Below are 20795 nucleotides of genomic sequence, written 5' to 3' on the forward strand. Positions count from 1 at the left end.
TTATTCTGAAATGTTCGTTATTCTGAAGTTCGTAGTAGTGAAATATTTTTACATTGAAACTATAAGCAGTTGGCACGGGATTTCTTAAAAGTTCGTTAATTTGAAATGTTCGTTAATGTGGTGTTCGTTGTAACGAGATTTGACTGTATGTGAAAATAAGCACACATAAAATTTTACAAACCTTGCAATACTGACAATTTAGCTGGCATTGAAGACACTTTCTTTTTGCTAATTCCTTCATCAACAGAAAATTGTAATGTTAGCTTATATGGTGCAAATTCACATGAACATTTTCTATTGTAAGCATTTTATATGATAAATGTAATAAATATTTTCTTGTACGGAAGCTTAAAGATACACTTACTAGCATCACCTAGGTGCATAATAAAACAGGAATGGTGAACACAAAACAATGTCTTGTGGATACTATAGCTCAGATCTTTCATGTGTGTGAGCGGACCACGAAGGTTCAGAGAGACATAAAAGCAGAGAGGGAACACAGGGCTTGTAGAATGAAACATGATCTTATAATCTGTTGATATTTGCCTCGCCTATATTTACAGCTTTTGTTTTGGAACTTATGCAAGACTGAACAAATGCTACAAGCAATAATGGTCATCGAAACTGAATGTGCAAGTATGAAACAAATGACGTATGGTAGCTTAAATCTTAGTACACATGTTAACGGCTACTAGCCAACCACGAACACACATGACATTTGATGAGGTACAATAAGAACAAATAGCACATAGAACAGTGCAAGTACACAGCTTTCGACAGACATAAATATCAACAGGCTCGGAACGTGAATAACAAGCTAAGCTGCTCCGAGTCGATTGGACCAGAATGCTGATGCCAATGTCTGAATGCGGTCAGACCTGATGTTTTCGCATTGGACCTGGACACACCTTTGTTGAAATGATAGGAACCAAACAACAGACTATGACTGCCCCACCGAGGCTTGAACCTGCTACTAAGTTGTAAGACCAACAGCAGCCACGCCACACAGCACTTCTTGCCTCCCTCCACTTCTCTCTAAACAACGATTGGTTTGTGGAACATGAATTACTTGACTACCATGACCGCTTGCAAACTAGATGGAAATGGACACTAAATTACGACAATCTAATTTACTGTAGCTTTTTTTCTTGATGTTGTCTTGCCGTCTTAGAGGTATTGCTGGAATAATTTTAGATGGTGTCTGTGTAGTTCGAAATTTTTATACAAGGTAATGTTTACGTAAATTTTGGTGTGGTTATTTTGGAGAAAACATTGTCAGCACATCGAATGAATAGTGTCGATGGAATGTTGCCCATTTATGCAGCATATTCCGCAGTCAAGGAGCGCACTGTGCTGCCCAGTATCGGTACAATAAACGGGAACCTCGTTGCGTGCATTACAAACAACCAGATGTGGGGCAGCGTTCTATCCAAGAACACTGGCACCTGCACTACTCTTGTATCCCATTAATGCGTCAACTTGCATTCCAAGTCAAAGCCATAAGCAGGGTATGTGTTTGCACAGCCTGTGATTGAATCTAGCTTGCGGTCGAGTGGGCGTGGCTCGGGATGGTGCACAGGCCTCGGCGGGGGCAGGGTCGGAGTGGGGTGAAGGGGGGGTTTGCTGACCAGGCAGCTGGCCCATCACGAGGCCACAGGACACTCGCTGGGTGGAACGCAGTGATCCCTGTACCAGACGAGGCCTGGCTTGCATTGACACCCGGGCTGACACTTCCGTCGGCAGGGCCGCTCGAGATGGTGGTTCTTGCATGTCCGCCGGCATGGGGGCCCACATGGTGTATAGTCCGAGCCTCTGGGGCAGTGCATTCCTGCATTCAGCAGCAGTGAGCCTTCAGCCACATGACATATTGACCGAGGACTAGACGCGCCAGTTAATTTAAACTGTTCCACTACGGTGACATACGGTTAAATTTTGTACAATAAAAGCCCCCTGTGAAGCTTTAAGAGCAGAAAATTTTCTGCACTATATGCACGCTCATTCACCTGTCTACGCATGTGGTTGGTATTTATAACTCGTACATGCGGACACTCACATACAAATACATCTTCCGAAGCCTGAACACACAGAGTGATTGAAGCCTGTACATGAATCAGCACGTTTCTATCGATAGTGGCATGCAGGAGGGCAAGGTGCTTCACAAGCTGTGACTGTGATCGACATATATACCAATACCAACCATATTATGTTCAGTAGTCACTGCAGGTGTATCACTTTCAATGGCATTCTCCATGTTTTGGGTGCTGTCACAGGAAGGTCAATTCATTCAGATTTCAGATGTAACTTCGTAGCCATGCACAAAGCACTGTATTTACTCTAATGTAACATGAGTTTTCTTCCAGATTTTTGCTACCTTAAGTCGACCCTCGTGTCACAATTGAATACCAAAACTACTGCTTGTTTTTTTTCCTGGATGCAATGAAAAGTCACCCTTCGTGTTACAATCGTGGTCGCGTTACAATTGAGTAAATATGGTAGTGCAAATATACAGTGTAGGGAGGCTACTTGCAGTTTACCATCCACTGAAGTGTAGTTGTCATCTACCAAAGTAACATCTTCGGTGCCTTCCATAGGAACATGGCTACCACATCCTGAAATTCACCCCTGTGGGAATCTCCACACCCCTTAGTCTTTTACCTTCTTGCTCCTGGGGCACCAGCAGGGCCGTAAATAAGGGGGGGTTGAGGGGGTTCTGACACCCCCCGAAATTTTCTCATTTAAAATACTACTTGCACGTCTCCACAGCGACCACCAGTTGCCAAAGTTAGCCGTTCTACGCACCAACACCCCCCGAAAAAAATTCCTGGGTATGGCCCTGGGCACCAGTGTAGGTGAATCTTTCAACCAGCTACTCTCTCTGTCACTGTACTATGCTCCATTTCAAAGCATATGCATTTGCAAAGTGTGCTGCGTAACTGCTGTTTTAGGTGATGTTAATGCTAGGTTTAGAAGAGTAAAGGAACTATTGGTGCATTAATCACAGTTAGGACCAGTACTACATAGAAAGCTTGTATGCATGTGTATTTGTGTGTGAAACGGTGGGGATAATACTACCAATAATAAGTTGTAGGGTTTCACGTGCCACAACCATGATCTGATTACGAGGCATGTCGTAGTGGGGGACTCTTGATTGATTTTGACCACCCGGGGTTCTTTCATATGCACCTAAATCTAAGTACACAGGTGTTTGTGCATTCCCCTTTATCAAATGCAGCTGGCGTGGCTGGAAATTGGACCCTGGTCCTTGAGCTTAGCAGCCCACCACCTAGCTTGGCCGCTAAGCTACCATGGTGGGTGTGGTATGGATGTGCGCATGTATTGCTGGCCAGCAGGCAAGAGTGGCTGGGCCTCCCTTAAACTTTGGTTAGGGAGCCCATTCTGCCCCGGCTCCCTCATTCCCCTCATGACTCATGAAGTCCTGGGCAGGACGACAGTATGCTTACCTTCGCAGTTTGTGACGTTCTTCCAATTAATTTTGATCCCAGCCCTGCTGCATTCCCGTGCATAGGCATTGAGTGAGTCACAGTAACACTTGTCTGATGGAAGGCACTCGCACATGTCCAGCATGCACGATCTGGAAACAAGATGGAAAGAACAAAAAGGGTGATTAATCGACTAAATCTCCCATATTTTTCCGTGTATTCATGCATCTACCTCTGAATGCTTTCTGGGCACATTATGTGGAAGAGGCTGGCGTAGTTGATTCAAGTAGGGATGATGAACTGCTGCTGTTGGTGTTATTTAACAAGGCAAATGAACTATGCTGTCTAGCACTAACCATTTTTGCCAATAGAAAGTCTACGAATGTTGACAAAACCCTTGCCAGCCTCCTTTTCCGCCCCTTTAAGCACCATACAATTGTGTACACCAAGGTTGCATGTAAGAATCAAGGGGAAGTAAAGAAAGTATGCACATTCAGAATGCACGCATACATCTCAAGCCATTTTTGGTTGTAGCTGAGCTTCAAGATGTGATTAACATCTGTGAAACATGTTACGAAAATGCAGAAAAATGAGGTGGAATTGGAATGACAGGATGGTTGTTGGCTGCATTGGTATTCTTGGCCATGTACTTGATTCTTTTTGTTCCTCTTTTGCTAGTGACAATTTATGTCAGGCAAGCCTTTTGAATATCTCGGCTGTCTTCCAAGTACCCTACATATGAAACTCTACATTTTATTTCTGTACCCATCAAATGCTTCTGTAGTGTCCATGTATCTGGGGGAACATGCACAGGGACACTAGTGCTGCCACAGTGGAGGCACACTGGGTTGACCTCCTGCAACAGATACTATGGGCTTTGTGTGTGCCTTGGAGGTACCAGTTTTGTCTGGCAATCGAGAGGACAGAGCAGCAATGCAAGCGGCAGCAGGCCAAGAATGAGTCAACTGACCCCAAAATTGTAGTCAGGCACGAGCTGAACAAGACAGGCAAAAGGCGCGGTCTTATATATGCACACTTAGGGGACTCCCGAAGAAGGTTCTAGGCTGAATAACTGCAACCCTTACATACAAAACATTCAAAATTATATGTGAAATTGCACAAAGAGGGCATCTATAATTTTGCATGCGAGCCACATTCGCACAGTGAAACATCAACATAATTTTTTTTTACCTTGCAATCTTAAACTAGCCCATGAATATGCAAGAGAGTGGTGCTTTAAATCACATCATACTTTAGGACACTATCCATCTTGCTAGCACTATCCAAAGTGTATCAATATGTTTCAAAATTGCAGATAACAGAGCTTTCTCACGAAGTACTCGTATCAAATAATAAACAGTGCTCAATATGGGTTTCCGAAAGCAAGTCCCCTACCCATATTAGCCCCATATGTTAAGCATAAAACAGGAAATATTGCTAAAGAATGTCAAAAAAAGCCTATGTGGCCTGGTTATTTCTTGATCTGAGAAAGGTTCTTGACAGCACAATATGTGACATTCTAGCAATTACATTATTTGACTATAGAATACATGATGGCACCCTTGAACTCATTAAAAGCTATACTTATCTGCTAGAAAACAACATTTTAAAGGAGTACTGACACGAATTTTAAAGATTTTTCGATTGTTGCTCTAAATAAAAATACTGGTGTTGAGAAACCTAAAACGAGTATTGTGGTGCCTGTGAATGCATCGTATATATTTTAATTACCGGTACCTTAAAAAGACACTTTCGGTTTCGATATCGAGGGGGCGGCTTCTCAGTGACGTTTCGTGTCAGTATGACGTCACGGGGATACAATACAGAAACCGCGACGTACTAGTGGCAAATCTGTCATCTGCTCGTGGTGCACATAAACAACAATGAGTGAACTGTCGTCCAGTGACCCTGACAGTGATTTCTACGATTTAGGCTGCATGCAGGACGCAGAACTCGCAAACTCGGGGGAACTGTCTTGACTTGTCGGGATAATGTCCATTGCAGTGGGGCTGGCTTGCAGATGCTCAGCGATGAAAACTTCAAAGTCAAGTTAAAATAACTTATACGTGTTCTCCGACACCGGTGTGTGGACAGCGTTGACACAGCATACCAAGGAAACGAAAAATGACCCTTTTGCGATGTCTCAAAATCGAGTCAGTACTCCTTTAAGGTATGAAATTTCATGTCTCCAGTAATGGAGCAAAACCAGGCTATCTTAATGCCTTTGTTTATTCTCTATGCAGTCAACTTCCATTAATTCGACCTTGACGGGACTGATGAAATTGGTCGAATTATCCAGCAGGTCGATTTAAGCAAGAGGCAGAAATAACAACAAAGCAGACAGCTGACGAATTTGGCAGTATTTATGCCCCAATGATTGCACCTTGTTGAATTGACTATGCACTATTTTATGTAAATAAAGTAGTAAATTCATGTAAAAATGATATTGGTATGCCTAAATTATGTGTAATCAAAACGTGCACCGATGATTTTTTTCGTAGAACACCTTCTCTCAGATTGTGGCAATAAGAAAATGTTGAAACAAGCAATATATACCTTCACATAAAGAAACTATCATTACTCTTTATCGCTATGGTATACAACAGTATGTTGCATTTGCACGATTCTAGCACGCCCCAGACTGTAACATGCCAGTAATATTAGATTAGGAAAACTGAAAAAAATAACTTGATGCCGATTTCGCTTTTGAGCCCGATCTTAACGTCCACACAAATTTAAGGGGTACATTTAGCGAAAAAAAAATGCACGTTAGTATCATGCATATATGGTACTACATCCATGCAGTTGATAGTCCGTTTGATGTCCCGCATTTATCAAACGGCTCCTCAACAATCGTAAATGGGATGGTGGCCCGTGCCTTGACTAATCACTTCGACAGCTCGTCTGATATGGGTAACTATTATTGTCTGAAAGTGATTTTGTTAGCAGACTGAAAGCAGTGTGTTGCGCGATGCGCAAACCATGTGCAAACTGCCACCACCCATCGTTGCCGTGTTGTGATTGCAAAAGCGGTGACGAGACTGGCCAGGCTGACAGTCAGAGAAAGTTGTTGTAAATGTGGTTTTTACAACGGAGCTTAAGCTTGGAGTAGGGCGTTTTATCGACCGCACAAAACTAGCGAAGCGGGTAGGAGTGAAGCTAAGAAAGGCGGAAATCCGAGTATCGCTACGGCATGCAACAGTAGGAGAGGTGGAGGAGAGTAAATGCATAGTATAGCAAAGGGGATGGGAAAGTGATGTGAGGGTGACGGGGAGGGGAGAGGGTAAAGCATAGCATAGCCATGTATAGTATTGTATAGCAAGGGGTGGGAAAGAGAAGTGAGGGTGAGGAGGATGAAAAGGAGGATGGGGATTGGGTAAAGCATATAGCATAGCCATGCCGCCATAGCATAGCCATGTATACTATAGCAGGGGGCGGGAAAGGGAATGAGGGTACGTGAGGAGTGATGCGAGGGTGAGGAGGAAGGAAAATAGGAGGCAAGAGGGTGAAGGCCTGTGCAATGATAATGTCACGTGTAGTCATCATGGGTATATAGTTGGGTAGTCCCGGTCTGACTTAACAGAGAGGCGCGCGGTATACCATAAATTGGTACGCACTACAACTTTCTAATATAAACAACTGCTCTCACGTCAATAATTAAAAAGTTAATTAATGATTCTTTCACAACAATGTCATTTTAGCTGCGGCCATGTATTTTCGCCTCGGCATAGAGTGCGTGTGCGAAAATAATTGGAGCGTGACTGTCATAAAATTTTTACAGAAAATGCGCATTGTCTAAAAAAAAACACACCCTGTATATGGTTATACTATCGTGATGTACGTTGAATAAATAAAAAAAATTACACCATCTCCCGCTAAAGGAGACCATGAGGCGATGCGAAGCCGGAGCACTTGCACGATCGCGTTCCGTTGGCACTCGCTGGGCATGCTACCGACCTCGCGTCGTGGAACGCGAAGAGGAACACTACGCGCGTCGTGTCGCGTGCGGGGAACGTCGACAGGCGCGCGTAGGAGAGGAGAGAGAGGGGGAGGGGACGCGCATGCGCTGGCCCTCATCGCGGCGCTGCGCAGGAGAGAATTTCGGCATGTCGAGCCCGCATTTCAGAGGAGCCAACCGAGGCAAGCGCTGGACTGAACGCGCGCAGCGCTCTACTATTTGAAGGAGAGGAGACGAGAGGAAGAGAGTAGCATATGTGTCGAAGCGAAGCGCAAGCAGGTGCTGGTAGAGAAGTGAAGAGAGTAACGCGCAGCTGTTGGAGAGAGGGAAGGAGGAGAGTCGCGCATGCGTAGTGTCAGTTCGGACAACGCTGCGTGCGTGCGAATTAACACGCCGCCTTACATACCCCCGAGCAAGAGATACTTCGCATCTAAATATAGAAAACGGCGAAGGCCCAAGCAACCCAAGCACCAAGTCCGTTGGACGGTGCAGTGTGCGCTCAACGGTGTGCGCTGTAGTGTGCATGCGTTCATAATGGTTGCAACAACACGCGAACATATGTCGAAAGTAAATGTGCGTAGAACGGTTGTCCAGGCAACAGAAGAAAGGCGCGCCGATTCGAAACATTACGCAAACAAGTTGACTGAGTCCGCAAAACAGGTAACATGTTGAATCGACTGTCCTTTTAAAGCAAAAACAATAAAAACATGGCGGATGTTACGTACATGACATATGTCAGAATCGGTTGTAAGTGAAGCCAAGTGAAGCTATCTATATGTATATCTTAAGGTCAGTGCTCCACGCTCAATGGACGCGTAAAGGCTCCCACTTTGTTTCACCACACTCGGCTCCCCTGTATGTTGCCAACTTCTATGTAGCCAGCTTAAATATTGTTACTAACTCACCCACTTCGTAACACAAAGCGGACGTGATAGAGAGAGAGGCCGGGCAGCCGCTGTGCACGCCCACAGTGCACGTGTACAATAAGCATGAATAAAGTATTTCACTACCATCCACGCTCGGTGCCACGCTGATGATGATGATGATGATGCTCCTTGGATGATGGCACCTACCCACTCAGGGGGATCGGCCAAGAGTCGGGTGGATCATAAAGTCTGAAAATTTTAAGAGCTAAAAGACGTTACTGTATCAATTAGAATGAAGCGTCCTTTTCTTTTTTAATGATTTTTAGTTTTTGATTAGACCGTGTTGCATAACCTCCCAAATGGCCAAATTGTTTATGTCATTCTGGTCACTTCTTTATCAACGCTTGGCTACTTTTGGCGTCGACTTGACTTCTGTGCAGTTCTCTCTCTTGCCGACCTCTTCATTTCTTGCCTGTCTGTACGCCTCGCGAAGGCACATATCCAGTGGCACATATCCTGCAATCAGTGGCGTAGCCAGGGGGTGGCTGACCGCAGGGGCGTAGCCAAGGGGGGGGGGGGGGGTTCAATCCCCCCCCCGAAATTTTTCAGTTTTGCTTGCGTATATAAAGTATGGTTGAACCCTCCCCCGAAAAAAAATTCTGTCTACGCCCCTGGCTGACCGGGCTACATCCCACCCCTCATCCCCCCGAAAGATCGCCAGGGACGTTTCGTTCTCTTGCCCCTGTACGGACAGCGGGTAGTCGTTTTCGACAGACTTCTTCGTCTTTTTACCTAACACACCTCACGCGCGGGCAAAAAGTGCAGTACTTCATAGTAAGCCCATTTCGTAGCTCTGAAGGACAACTTGCAGAAAAGATGCATCGATAGCACATGGCACCGCGCTATGTTCCTTACGTGGCTCGTGGCCTTCGCGATTAGCTCCGCAATTAGTTTCTCAAATGAGCGCCACAAAAAAAGAAAGTGTGAGAAAAGAAAAAAAAGAGGAGCTGCTCGTTAAATCAGCCGGAGAGAAAACATGAAAAAAAAGGGCACAGTTTCACCGCAAGGGCGAAGCAATGAGTGCGATAGCAACAAATTGTAGTGTTACACGAAATGAGGCTGGCAGCTAACTGTTTTGTATCCGATCTCGCGTAACTACAAAACGCTGGTGTAAGAGAATACGGCCACTCCATGGAGCGATGCTCTCCGCATAGTCACTTCGCGTTGAGCCGCCCGCTGTGATGGCTTTCGAGATAGCGCGCGCGCCAGCGATCGCGACTGCGCCCTTAGATTCAAAGTTCAAAGTTCCTCCGGTGCTCCTCGCGCGACGCGGCACTCCCCCACCCCCTCGCGTCTTTTAAGGCTCGTTAAAGAAGGCCAGGCGATTCCTGTCTGCTTCGACGGCAGGCCTCCCCCGAGCGGGGTGATGTTATCGCATGCACCCTCCGAGCGATGAGCCGCCTTGTTTGAACCCTGCTTCGGCCGCGTTCATCTCCCCCGCTCGAGCGCTTTTACCCGCGGTAGAACATATAATGCGCGGGGGGGATCTTATCAATTTGGACTTCATACCGGAAGGACATGACGGCAACGGCGACGGCAAAAACCCGTCGAGACTGTCCATATAATTGCTATCGCAGTGAAAACCCACGCTGTTGCAGTTGGGGCTTTTGTTGACGGCGCCACTGTGCAGACTACAATGCGCCACGCTATTTACAAAGAAAATGACACTGCCGCGGAATTCAATATCTCGGCGATAGCAACTTGATGCGGGCGCACAGAGGGTGACGTCACTGCCCCTGCAGTGCATTTTCGGGGCTCAGACAATCACATCATTGAGGGGATTAGGCGGCACCCATAGAGCCTTCGTTAAAAGGCTGAATTATTGAGCTGTGCACGCTGTGTGCGAGAGCCAAGCGTACTTTACGTTCGAAAAGTCGATGCGGGATCTGCATTCCGAGAAAGGAACATTGTTGGGAGGGAGGTACTCCTTTGTCGTGTATCACTGCATATGAACGCCTTTCCGGAAGATGTCCCCTTACGTAAAGAACTTTAGAGTGCCCTTGTGTCGGGGCTATAAAGCGATGAAATCACCGTGTGCCGCGCGGGCTGGGAACGAAGACATCGCTCAGTTTCCATGAGAAAATCGCAGATGCAGGATGCATACATATCTTTATACGCAAAAACGTTCCAAAAGACGGGTGAATCCATGATTGTAGAAGGTCTACTCCGATGTAGCAAAACAATTATTAACAAAATGACATGGACGTTTCGCCTCATATGCACTGTTGTGCCATTGCCTTGGCGGACTCGACCGCCGACGCCAGTCACCGTTCTTCCACGCTTCTCAGCGACTGGAAACAAAATTTTTGAGCGGGATGGAGGGGAGAAACAATATCGTTCCGTGCATCTGTGGTGTCACCTCTCTGACGCCGTGCAGATCCTCTCACCATTCTGGCCTTATCCCGTCCAGGTGCGACTAAGTGGGGTCAATGAGTCGCCAATTTCCCAAAAAGGGTCATCCGAGGTGTCAATCTTCAACCTCTAAGCGCTACGTTGTCAAATGGACATTGACTTTTGACGTGCGGGTGGGCTTTTCATTATGCACCTACCAGTGCTGCAGGATTGGTGGAACCATGGCCACCGCATTGAGAGGAGAAAGAGGAGGTGGACCCCAACCATGTTATTTAATCTGGCGCACCGAAGAATGCAGGTGCCTGTTCACTGAGATCGAACGATGCTGTGTTGTGCATAAAGTATTTCTTCCATCAATTTGTCCTGCTGACTGCTCCGGGCACAATGCCCCCTCGTGTCGACACTGACCACGCTACCCAAGATCGCAACAGCACCCATGTACACCCCTGCACAGGATATAGCTTCGACCTAAACGATGCGACGACGTTGGCTAGGAATCGAAAGCAGGGCAAAATAAAACTCCCGGGATCGCGGTTCATTCATCTTAAAGGGGTCATGAAGCACCCCTTGGGCTGATTGAAAAAAACACATCCTGCGGAAAGCTGACACGGCTATGAACTGCTCTGCCAAATATTACATTCGTGCGCGCCGCGTAATGGCCACAAGCGGAGCGCGAAGTTGCCGTTTCCCCAGGCACCCTCTTTTCAAACAGAGGCCGGTTCTCACTCTCGTCGGTGGGCGGGGCGTCTGTCCGCTGTACGTCGCAAGAGACATAGCATGCTTATTGGCCGATAGCCGACGTAAATCGAGAGCGGCGTTCGGATCAGATGCGCTTCTTGCCGCGGGGTGCCGCCACTTGCCGGCGCCGCACTCCTCAGTACACGGTAGCCGCACTCGCGCAAGCGAATCACAGCGGGACAGCGATCGCGTTTCATGACGCGCGCTGGCGTAACTTCTTTCCCCCATGCCATCCCTCCCTGTCTAGCTTCCAGTGCGCTCGAAGGCACGAGAAAAGAGAGAAAGCGCTGGGAGCGTGCGCCAAACCCCCGTAACTCCGCTGATTCTTGACGGATTCGAGAAATTTTTGCGGCAATCGATTCGGGAGGCAGTACACTCAGATACTGAGGCCATTAGATCATTACTTGGAAAAGTGGTTCATGACCCCTTTAAGCCATCGGCTTGCAACATCAACTGCGGCCCCCAACCGGAAGTTTACAAGGCCGGACGTATGTGACACTGGTCGATCTCCGCTTATTTGTTGCCAGTGTATACTGAGAATCCCACCTGCATAGGTGGCGAAACTAGACTCCCGGGAAAAGACTGCTCTGCAATCTCAACCAACGCAAGACTCGCCAGCACTCTGCGGGACTGCTCGACTCCTTGGCTGCTTGGCTCTCGGGAGTCGGGACGTACCACCGTCGCCTGGTCATACGTATGCTAGCTATTGCTTACTTTTGAACTTTTGTTATAATTAGCCACTGTTAAGCATATGGTTTTGAACTGTTAACAAATTGCGATTCGAGCTTGTATTTCTCGTCCCTTCAGCAGAGTACCAAATAAGTGCCTCTCACCAACTATCATAGGCGTGCGCACAGGGGGGGCAGGGGGGGCGGCCGCCCCCCCTAATCACCTGAAGGGGGGGGGGCGCAAAATCTGCCCCATACATTGATTTAGTAGGGGGGGGCGCTGCGAAGAACCTTTGCCCCCCCTCCCCCTCATGGGGAACCCTGCGCACGCCTATGCCAATTATCGACCAACAATCCGTGTTCCTGGACTCGGACTCACCATATTCTACAGTGCGTCAACTCTGCTGCGATAGTCACTGGAATTTGCAATATTCGTTGTCGACACTTGATCTATAGCAGTGCTTTTTATTTACATATCCGATAAAATTTGTTTGATTGTTCGCGTAACGCTGTTAGAACGAGCAAGCGGGTCTTATGTCTCTGAGTCATGAAAACATTCTGAGAGCGCAATAAATCTCGCACTGAACCAAAAGGGACAAACGTTAGAGGACGCTTGAGTTTCGTCTCAAGAGTAGAACGCGACAGCGTAATCGGGCCCCGTTCGCATCGCCTTCTCAGTCGCTAACCTGACCTCGCTGCTTGGTGCACACCTCAACCGTGCCACAAGGAAAGGAACGTCTGTGCGAGTTACATTGGCCGTTTCAAACTATCCTAAATGGAAGTACAGTTGCGAAATACCCACTACGGCATAATTCTTCCTTTTGAAGTACCCACTACGCGTCCGTAAGGCAACACGAGCACCAACCAGCTGCTCACTTTGTTGATGCTCAGTTTGCTGATGCTGATGATTAAATATGTCTGAGCGCTTTTTAATGGGTGGGCCTTTAACCACGCACTCGTTGCGCAGTTCACATATTTTGACGCCTGGCACGATTCTACGCTTCTGCCACAAGTATTACATGCGTTAAGGAGACTCCTCCCACTACATGTCATTCGTTTAGGGTTTTTTTTTTTTTTTCGGAAGCAGTTTCAAGCAATGGAGTGGCTCTTTGGTAGAACACCTGCTTGCCACACAGGAAGCCTAGGTTTGCTTCGTTCGCTTCTCACTCGAACCGAATATTTTTATTTAATTATTTATTTGCATCTATCTCGAGTTTTCGCTCACGGACAACGCCTATTTTTCGCTCACAATCAACGACACCGATACCGGAATTTCTGCGAAACAAGCTTTTTAACGCTGTCGCGTTAAAAGGAAGAAAACGGCTGCTCGCGCCAGGTCACGAGCGACTCGCGCAAGGAGCCAGCAAACGGACACGGCTTCAGTTGCACCACGCAGCCGCTAGATCTTGTCCCGTTGAGCGCTCGGCCTACCGCTGTCGATCAAAGGTATGTCCAGTGACGACGACCAAGTAGCAGGAGGTTCTGCAGGAGACTGTGCAGGAGACTGTGCAGGAGACTGTGCAGGAGACTGTGCAGGAGACTGTAGCTCTGCAGTTGCCAAAGTCACAGACGAGGATGATAACAAGGTGAGATTGCAATTCTCTCTGAGGCTTTTAATTAAGGTTTCTCGAAAACAGTCCACTTATTTCTTTGGTAAAGGAATTTCACGGTACGCCCATGCACGTCACCGTCGAGTTTTGGAATTTACTGCCGCTTGCCTTCTCGTTTGCGTGTTGAAGAGCTGAGTGCCGTAGTTCTGACCATTTACTGTTAGCGACGCCAACCGTTAGCAGACAGAGCGTGTAGGTCAAGAACACAGCGGCAAATGTTTATAAAAAAGAACAGCGTGCGCCAACGTCCTTATTATTTTAAATGCGAAGCATTTCTTAGCGAACCTTTGGCACTTTGAGCGTTTCTATCTATCTATCTATCTATCTATCTATCTATCTATCTAGCCGCCTACGTCTGGGTGCTGTCATGATCGCCTCCTTAACTTGGTGTAGACCTGAATTGGTATGGGAGGGTAAGAGGATTTAACGAATATGACTGTCGGGTCCTGACATGAATAACGTGAAAATCCTGTCGCGTACATCGTCAAACCCTTTCCTCCAGACACGTGTGGCACATACCCGCTTACCACGATCCGCGGTGTACGGGTATGCGCCACAAGTGATTGCCAGCTTATATCTACTTGGGAACAGTGAGAACAGACATTGGTAATATAAGTGCGAGAGCGTTAAGAAAAACCGACATCAGCAGCGTTGAGCCGACGAATGGAAAGAATATATATTCGGATCCCAGCAGGAATCGAACCCAAGCATTCTGCGTGGCAATCAGGTATTCTACCACAGAGCCACGCCAGGTCTATAAACTGGTTTGGAAAAACAGCCTATGCAGGTGTAAGCCTATGCAGGTGTAATGCAGGTGTAATGTCGAGCCGACGCAGGTGTAATGTCGGTGTAACGTCAGTTCTGGTTGTAGTGCTGGCTATCTAATTTTACAAGAAAGCAATAAACACTTCATGCGTACTCTTATGACAGAGGCGTCATATCAGATTAACGTCTGTGGTTCCAGTGTTGGCTCCGCTTTTATAGCAGTCTAATAACCATGGCATTTGTATTCCTATGATTCAGCAAGCTATATTGAAGCATGGCTTAACGAAAATTACGCATGATATTCACATGATTACGCAATAAAGTGCACTTAGTTTCGATAATACTCACGTATGTACTCTAACGTGGGGGCTGACGTTACCTCACACTATAAGTTACCCTTTAAACGCCAGTGTTGTCGACGTCCCTGGTAAGCCTACGATCTGCACATAGCTACTACACTTACAAAAACACATCGATCCACCTCGTAACGCTTGGATCAAAGCCATAAAATACAGTATGGAAGTACTGAAGTAGAGCACAAAGTCGGGCTAGTTGGTTTATATTCATAATGACGACTAAAACTGCGCTGAAAACACAAAAACTGCGCGAGTCCTGTTTTCCTCGTTTTTGTCTTTGTATTTTTAGCGCAGTTTTAGACGTCAATATGGAAGTACTCGCTGACTGCTTCGCATGAAATCGATTCCCACAACGCGTGGGATCTGCCGAATTTTTTATCCACGTTCTCGTCAGGGGTGGCACCAGGAATTTTTCTACGGCGGGCGTCCCCAATAAGAAAGTTCCATCGGGGGGGGGGGGGGGGGGGGGGCAGGAGTTAGGGAACTTAAGCGTTGTGTTTTGACAATGTTTGCTCTTGGGGAGGGCACCGGGGGGGGGGGGGGGGGCAGGCAGAATACATTATGTGAAACAAAAGCCCCCACCCCGATGCGCCCCGCTCGGTCGAGGCCCTGGTCCTCGCCTTCCGTAGTCTGACGAAGCCTTGCCACGTAGCCCCTCGTCTCCCTTCGCGCGGGCCCTCTGCGCGTCAGGTATGAGTGATAAGCTGGAGAAGGTATACGGGTCTGCTCAGCCTTTAATTACTGGTACACCTCGATAGTGGCGACAGCTGAGGGGTGCCGGAGTACCGCCTGGTCAGGTGAGAGCATGACTGAAAGACTGGGATAGCGACTCAACATATAGATCCCGAAACATGAAGCAGCACTTAGTCTGCCAGCTTAGTGGCCCGTTTTTTCAATCATTCCGCCTGTGGCATAAAAGGAGGACAGGGTACAGGGGTGCCTTGTGCGCAAAGTCTGTGAAACCCTTCTCATAATCTCCTTTCCAAACGACCAGATTGTGCAACGAGCTGCACTTCTCGTCCCCATAATTTGAGCTTTTCGCTGCTCGTACGTGGTGCGTGCCCGCTGCTTGCGCCTTTTCTCTTTTTTTTTTTTGAAATTCCAGCTGTAGTTCGCTTGCACATTGCCATCGACAATTTCATGTCGGCAGAATTTATAACAGAACTATATTTTTGATGCGTTGGAGCGGCAGGGGAAGGTAGAGAAGCGGTAGCAGGAGGAGCGGTGTCAGGTGCATCACGCTTTTTTAGAAGGAACTTCTCCTGCATTCTGTACTTGTCACCGACTATAATGTTCATTATGTACGTAGTCTCCGCGGGACACTAGTAGTTTCGGTGTTGTTTTCAGTGCCTCTTACTTAACGTATGTCGCCTCATGCTTTCGCTATATTGTACTGCCACAAACTGCTCTATATTAAACATCTCGACGAAGAACTGATGTTATTTGTGCTTAACTTGCGCACACGCGGTCTATCTCTGCTTAGGACCCTTGACCCTCGAAGAAACCCCATCTGGAAGCCACAAAGAAAACTTCACTGAACAGGACTTGCTAACCACAGCCAGTTTTTTTATTCCAGTCAGTAACCCAAGTATAATTGCCTTGCATATTTAACCTTCCTACCGTCGAGCTTCACCAGTATGCATATCGGCTGTGAAAGTCCACAAGTTACAGAATGTGACATGAGGCCTAAAGTCGGCTTCTCCCATTAGTCGCACGCACCGTGGTAGAGTGTGCACACGAGGGATAAAAAAAAACCGTCAGGCATGCGTTTGTGGACAGTGGAATGGTACATAACAGCTTGTTCACAACGCTTCTTTTAAGCATCAGTTTAAAGTTAGGACATACTTGTGTAAAGCGGAAGACACCGTGAATTCACACGGCCAGAGCAAGAAAACGATACAAACGTCTGGTCTATTTGTATATGGTGTGACGATATGGAAGCGAGAAGGCGCATTGACACTTAGCGCACTAATACAGCTCGCTGTACGCCGAGGGGGCCGCTGTACAGCGTTAACAGGCCATGCGCATCGCAGTGCTGACAACGCAAGCGCGGTGAACGAAACGAAAGCAACGCGCGCTATAAAGGAGCGCTTGACATAGCCAACTAACGGCGAATGTATATAGTTCTGGAAAGTAAAAGCGGCCGTCGCGGTTGTGGTGTTATTTTTATGCAGAGTGTGTGCGGAAGTGCCAGGTAAACCGATCGAGTGACATTGTTCGTATAAACGAAAGAAGGGAAATTCAAAGGAACACTAAAGGCAAATATTAAGTTGACGTTGATTGTTGAAATAGTGCTCCAGAAACCTCGTAGTGCTTGTTTCGTGCCAAGGAAATGCTTATTTTGAAAGTAAATCACATTTTAGTGGTCCGCACGGCGTTAGCGCACTTCAAATCACCCGCCTGAGTGGGCCTTCTGACGTAGCAGCTGCCGTGCCCAACGCTGCCGCCGACGCTACTCGTTTTTCTTTCACAATAATGATAACAATTATTATTATTATGAAGAAATTAAAGTGCACGAAAAGACAACTTGCCGCCAGCAAGGAGCGAACCTGCAACCTTCGAATAACGCGTCCGATGCGCTGCCAATTGAGCCAGCTAGCAGGCAAAAAAAAAAAAAAAAATATTCCACACTCGCCTGTTATGGCTACGAGCGGCGTTGACTAACACTAGAGCTCCCAGGTTTAAATGCATAAAGTGGACGAGGGAACGACCGCCGCCGTAGCTCAACTGGTAGAGCATCGGACGCGTTATTCGAAGGTTGCAGGTTCTGTCCCTGCTGCTGGCGGCAAGCTATCTTTTCTTCCACTTTAATACTTTCATTGGCTTGACTGTCTGTCTATTGGTTCTCATTAAGATCGTTCGTATAACCTTACTCTCAGTGTGTGACTGCGTTGCGAGCTTGGCAGTATCCGGTGGGTGGAATTCGAGCGAGGATTGTGCACTGCGTGCCTGGGTGGTATGGCACTGTCTCCATGTTACCCCCTCCATGTTACCCCAGCTAAAGCCGCATCGTTTTTTATGTGCGGATTGCGTCTTCGAGAAGCTTTGCGTCTAAGCATTTCGCGCAAGTTAACTGGTATGGATGCCAAGAGATAAGAAATGCGGCCGAGGACGGCAAAACGTTAGGTGGAGCGACGAGACTGAGAAATTCGCAGGCATGAAATGGATCAGCTCGCGCTGCACACGGCGGGTTGGAAATCATTGGGAGGGGCCTTTGTCCTGTGGTGGACGTAAGATAGGCCGATGATGATGACGATTAAGTATTATGTTTTCTCTTCTTAAAGGGACGCTAAAGTGAAGCAGGGAATTGGTTTCGATTGATAAATCGTACTCTGAGAACTCTAATGTCGTTAATTTCAGCATCATAGAATTATCAGTAGAGAAAATCAAGGTCGAAGTTTCAGTTTTAAATTTCGCGCCGAAATCGCCGCACGGGACGTCGCGGATTTCAAAGCGTAGTTTTCGTTTTTTGGCGCCATTGGCTCAACGAAATTTCCTTAAATTTGGTATGTTAGGTCTATGAGGACAATGTACCGGGGGACAATGTAGAGGGGGGATGCAAAGAAACGCGAACAGCGCGGCGCGCTTTTTTTCATCACACTTTGGTGGCAATAAAAATATTGGTTCTTGATTGTATCATGGATGAGTGGCTTTTAATCACCATCCAGGCTACAGACGCTTGAAAATAAATGCGAAACAGCAGAGAATGTAGATGGTGCATGTTCGCGTTTTTTTCCATCCCCACTGTACTTCATTTTTACTGTTTAAGGACTACGTAGGACCTAGAAGACGCCGTCAAAATATGACGTCACGACGTGTAGCGCGGGAATTTCAAGGTGGCGTCGCCACCCGCATTTTCTTTTTACTTGTTTTCTCGCTTACTAAGCGTCTTCTCGCGCTAAGCGTTGTAATTATGGAATTGTAAGAGTAACTTGCTAATATGAGCAAAATCGTTTTTCTCTTAACGTCCCTTGAAGGCTTCGCCGTTTCGGAAAGAAGAACTGGAAGAAGAAACAAAGGTCAAGCCGAAGTACCCGGTGAAGACTCCCGGAAGATCTGGATTCCTTCAGCGACGTCTGAAGAAAGGGGTGAGACTTGCAGCGCAAAACGTTGGAACTTCATACCTCGACGCGTGTTTGGCAGTTTTCTCGGCAGTGCGTGGGCCTAGCGACATCGAGAGAGCTAGCGCGTTTATCGTTTTAACGTGACCTTTTTTCTGAAGTTCTGCCGTCGACTCTTCAAGCAGACTCTGTCCCTACATGGCCAGGAAACCTAAACATTGCCCGTCCGCCATTTGCTGAAATTCACCGCAATGCACGGTCGTAACTCAATGGGCAACGTTTTCAAAGTACTGTTTTTCAAAATAGCGGTCGTGTTTCAACCAATTTCGGTCGGTAATGTCGAGAGGCTGCTGCCTTCGAACAACATTCGCATTTACAGCCCTTTGTCCTAACTTCCTCATACAGCAACATTTTGTTCATGACCGAAGCACGGCAGGAAAGTTACGACTAAGTGCCATAAATGCGCATGCTCTGCACACACTTGTGAATACAGAGGAAAAAAAAAAGAATTTTAAGTACAGCTGGATTATCAAATTGCACTTCTGGAATACCGGACATGTCACTTGCAATGAGCGAAGCGTTTTAAGCCACAAATGATACATATATGAAAATAGAAGACCACCACCGTGGCATTCGATATGCGTCATAAGAACATATTGCTTACGTGTCGACATTGAGAAACATTTTAGGTTTACTTTATTTATATCGCCCTCCCTTTGCTCAGTAATGCAACAACACATTGAAACCTGTTATGTCATGAGGATGTAACGGTGCTGCGGATCGGGTATGTAATTCAATAACGGTAAAAGTTTGCGCTTATACGCGAGACAGCGGGCTCTGACGGTCTAGTGGTTATGGCGCTCGACTGCTGACCCGAAGGTCGCGAGATTGAATCCCGGCCGCGGCGGCTGCATTTTCGATGGAGGCGAAAATGTTTGAGGCCCGTGTACTTAGATTTAGGTGCACGTTAAAGAACCCCAGGTGGTCGAAATTTCCGGAGCCCTCCACTACGGCGTCTCTCATAATCATATCGTGGCTTTGGGACGTCAAACCCCAGATAAAAAAAAAAAAAGCGGGCTCTGACTGTGCACGATGGAAAAAGACGTCCTTAAAAGAATATTTATTCTGACCACCAGGTGTGCACGCGTAAAATATCTGATATGATAATTCGGAAGCGATAGCTAGGAAAATTTATTCGTTGCACTTTTTGCGTAGTCTGTTGCAGGCATCAACGTTTTTACTTGCAATGCAAGGTCGGTAAACAAGAAAACTGTATTTGTTGCGGCATGCGATTCGATTTTCCCCCTTAAACGCGAGGGTGATAGCCATAAGTGCTCTAAGACAAGAAAGGCGTATTTGGGGTGTCTTTCTGCCCCACAACGATAACGGTCATCCATCTCGCGTGCTTTACCTGTGTCATCGCCGCGCGTCTGGTACTTCCATGGTCACGAACGGCGTGCGCGCTATCAGTCTGAGATAGCCTCCTTGAAAGGAAAGCAGCGAGCGCACACTTTTTCGAGAAAGGAAACGCAACGAAGCTAAATAGCGATTATTGTTCTGTGGCAAAAAGGCACCCCAAATAAATATACGCCCAGTTTTCTTAGAGTGCAGAGTATGGGACAGGCAAACACCCTTTAAACATCCATAAGGGCGTAAATAATTTTTAACGTGTAAGCTGTAGCTGTTTTCGTACGTGTGTGTGTGAGCTCGTGTTGTGTATGTGCCCAGCAAAAGTACTTCGACTCCGGAGACTACAACATGGCAAAGGCGAAGGGCCTGAGTCCTGAGAAGGCGGCCGCCATGAGCCCGAAACCTACGGGGGACGTCATCCCCACAGTGGAGTCACTGCCTCCGCGCCATGCCCCGCGGGTGAAGAGCAAGCTGGTCGCTGAGCCTTCTTCTTAAAAGGTGCAAAGCGGGG

General features: G+C 47.1%; 1 protein-coding gene across 1 annotated transcript in view; it reads right to left on the minus strand.

Annotated features, from left to right (window-relative positions):
• Nucleotides 1–354: 354 nt before the first annotated feature.
• Nucleotides 355–20795, minus strand: part of LOC119378971 (BMP-binding endothelial regulator protein) — a 230375-nt gene continuing 209934 nt past the window's right edge. The window contains exons 16-17 of the mRNA XM_037648088.2: nt 3462–3592; nt 355–1828 (exon numbers count right to left, since the gene is read on the minus strand). Coding sequence (XP_037504016.1) covers nt 1644–1828; nt 3462–3592 — 316 coding nt within the window. The 3' untranslated portion in view covers nt 355–1643. The remainder of the gene's footprint in view (nt 1829–3461; nt 3593–20795) is intronic.

Source organism: Rhipicephalus sanguineus, chromosome 1 (assembly GCF_013339695.2).
Source record: "Rhipicephalus sanguineus isolate Rsan-2018 chromosome 1, BIME_Rsan_1.4, whole genome shotgun sequence".
Classification (NCBI taxonomy): domain Eukaryota; kingdom Metazoa; phylum Arthropoda; class Arachnida; order Ixodida; family Ixodidae; genus Rhipicephalus; species Rhipicephalus sanguineus.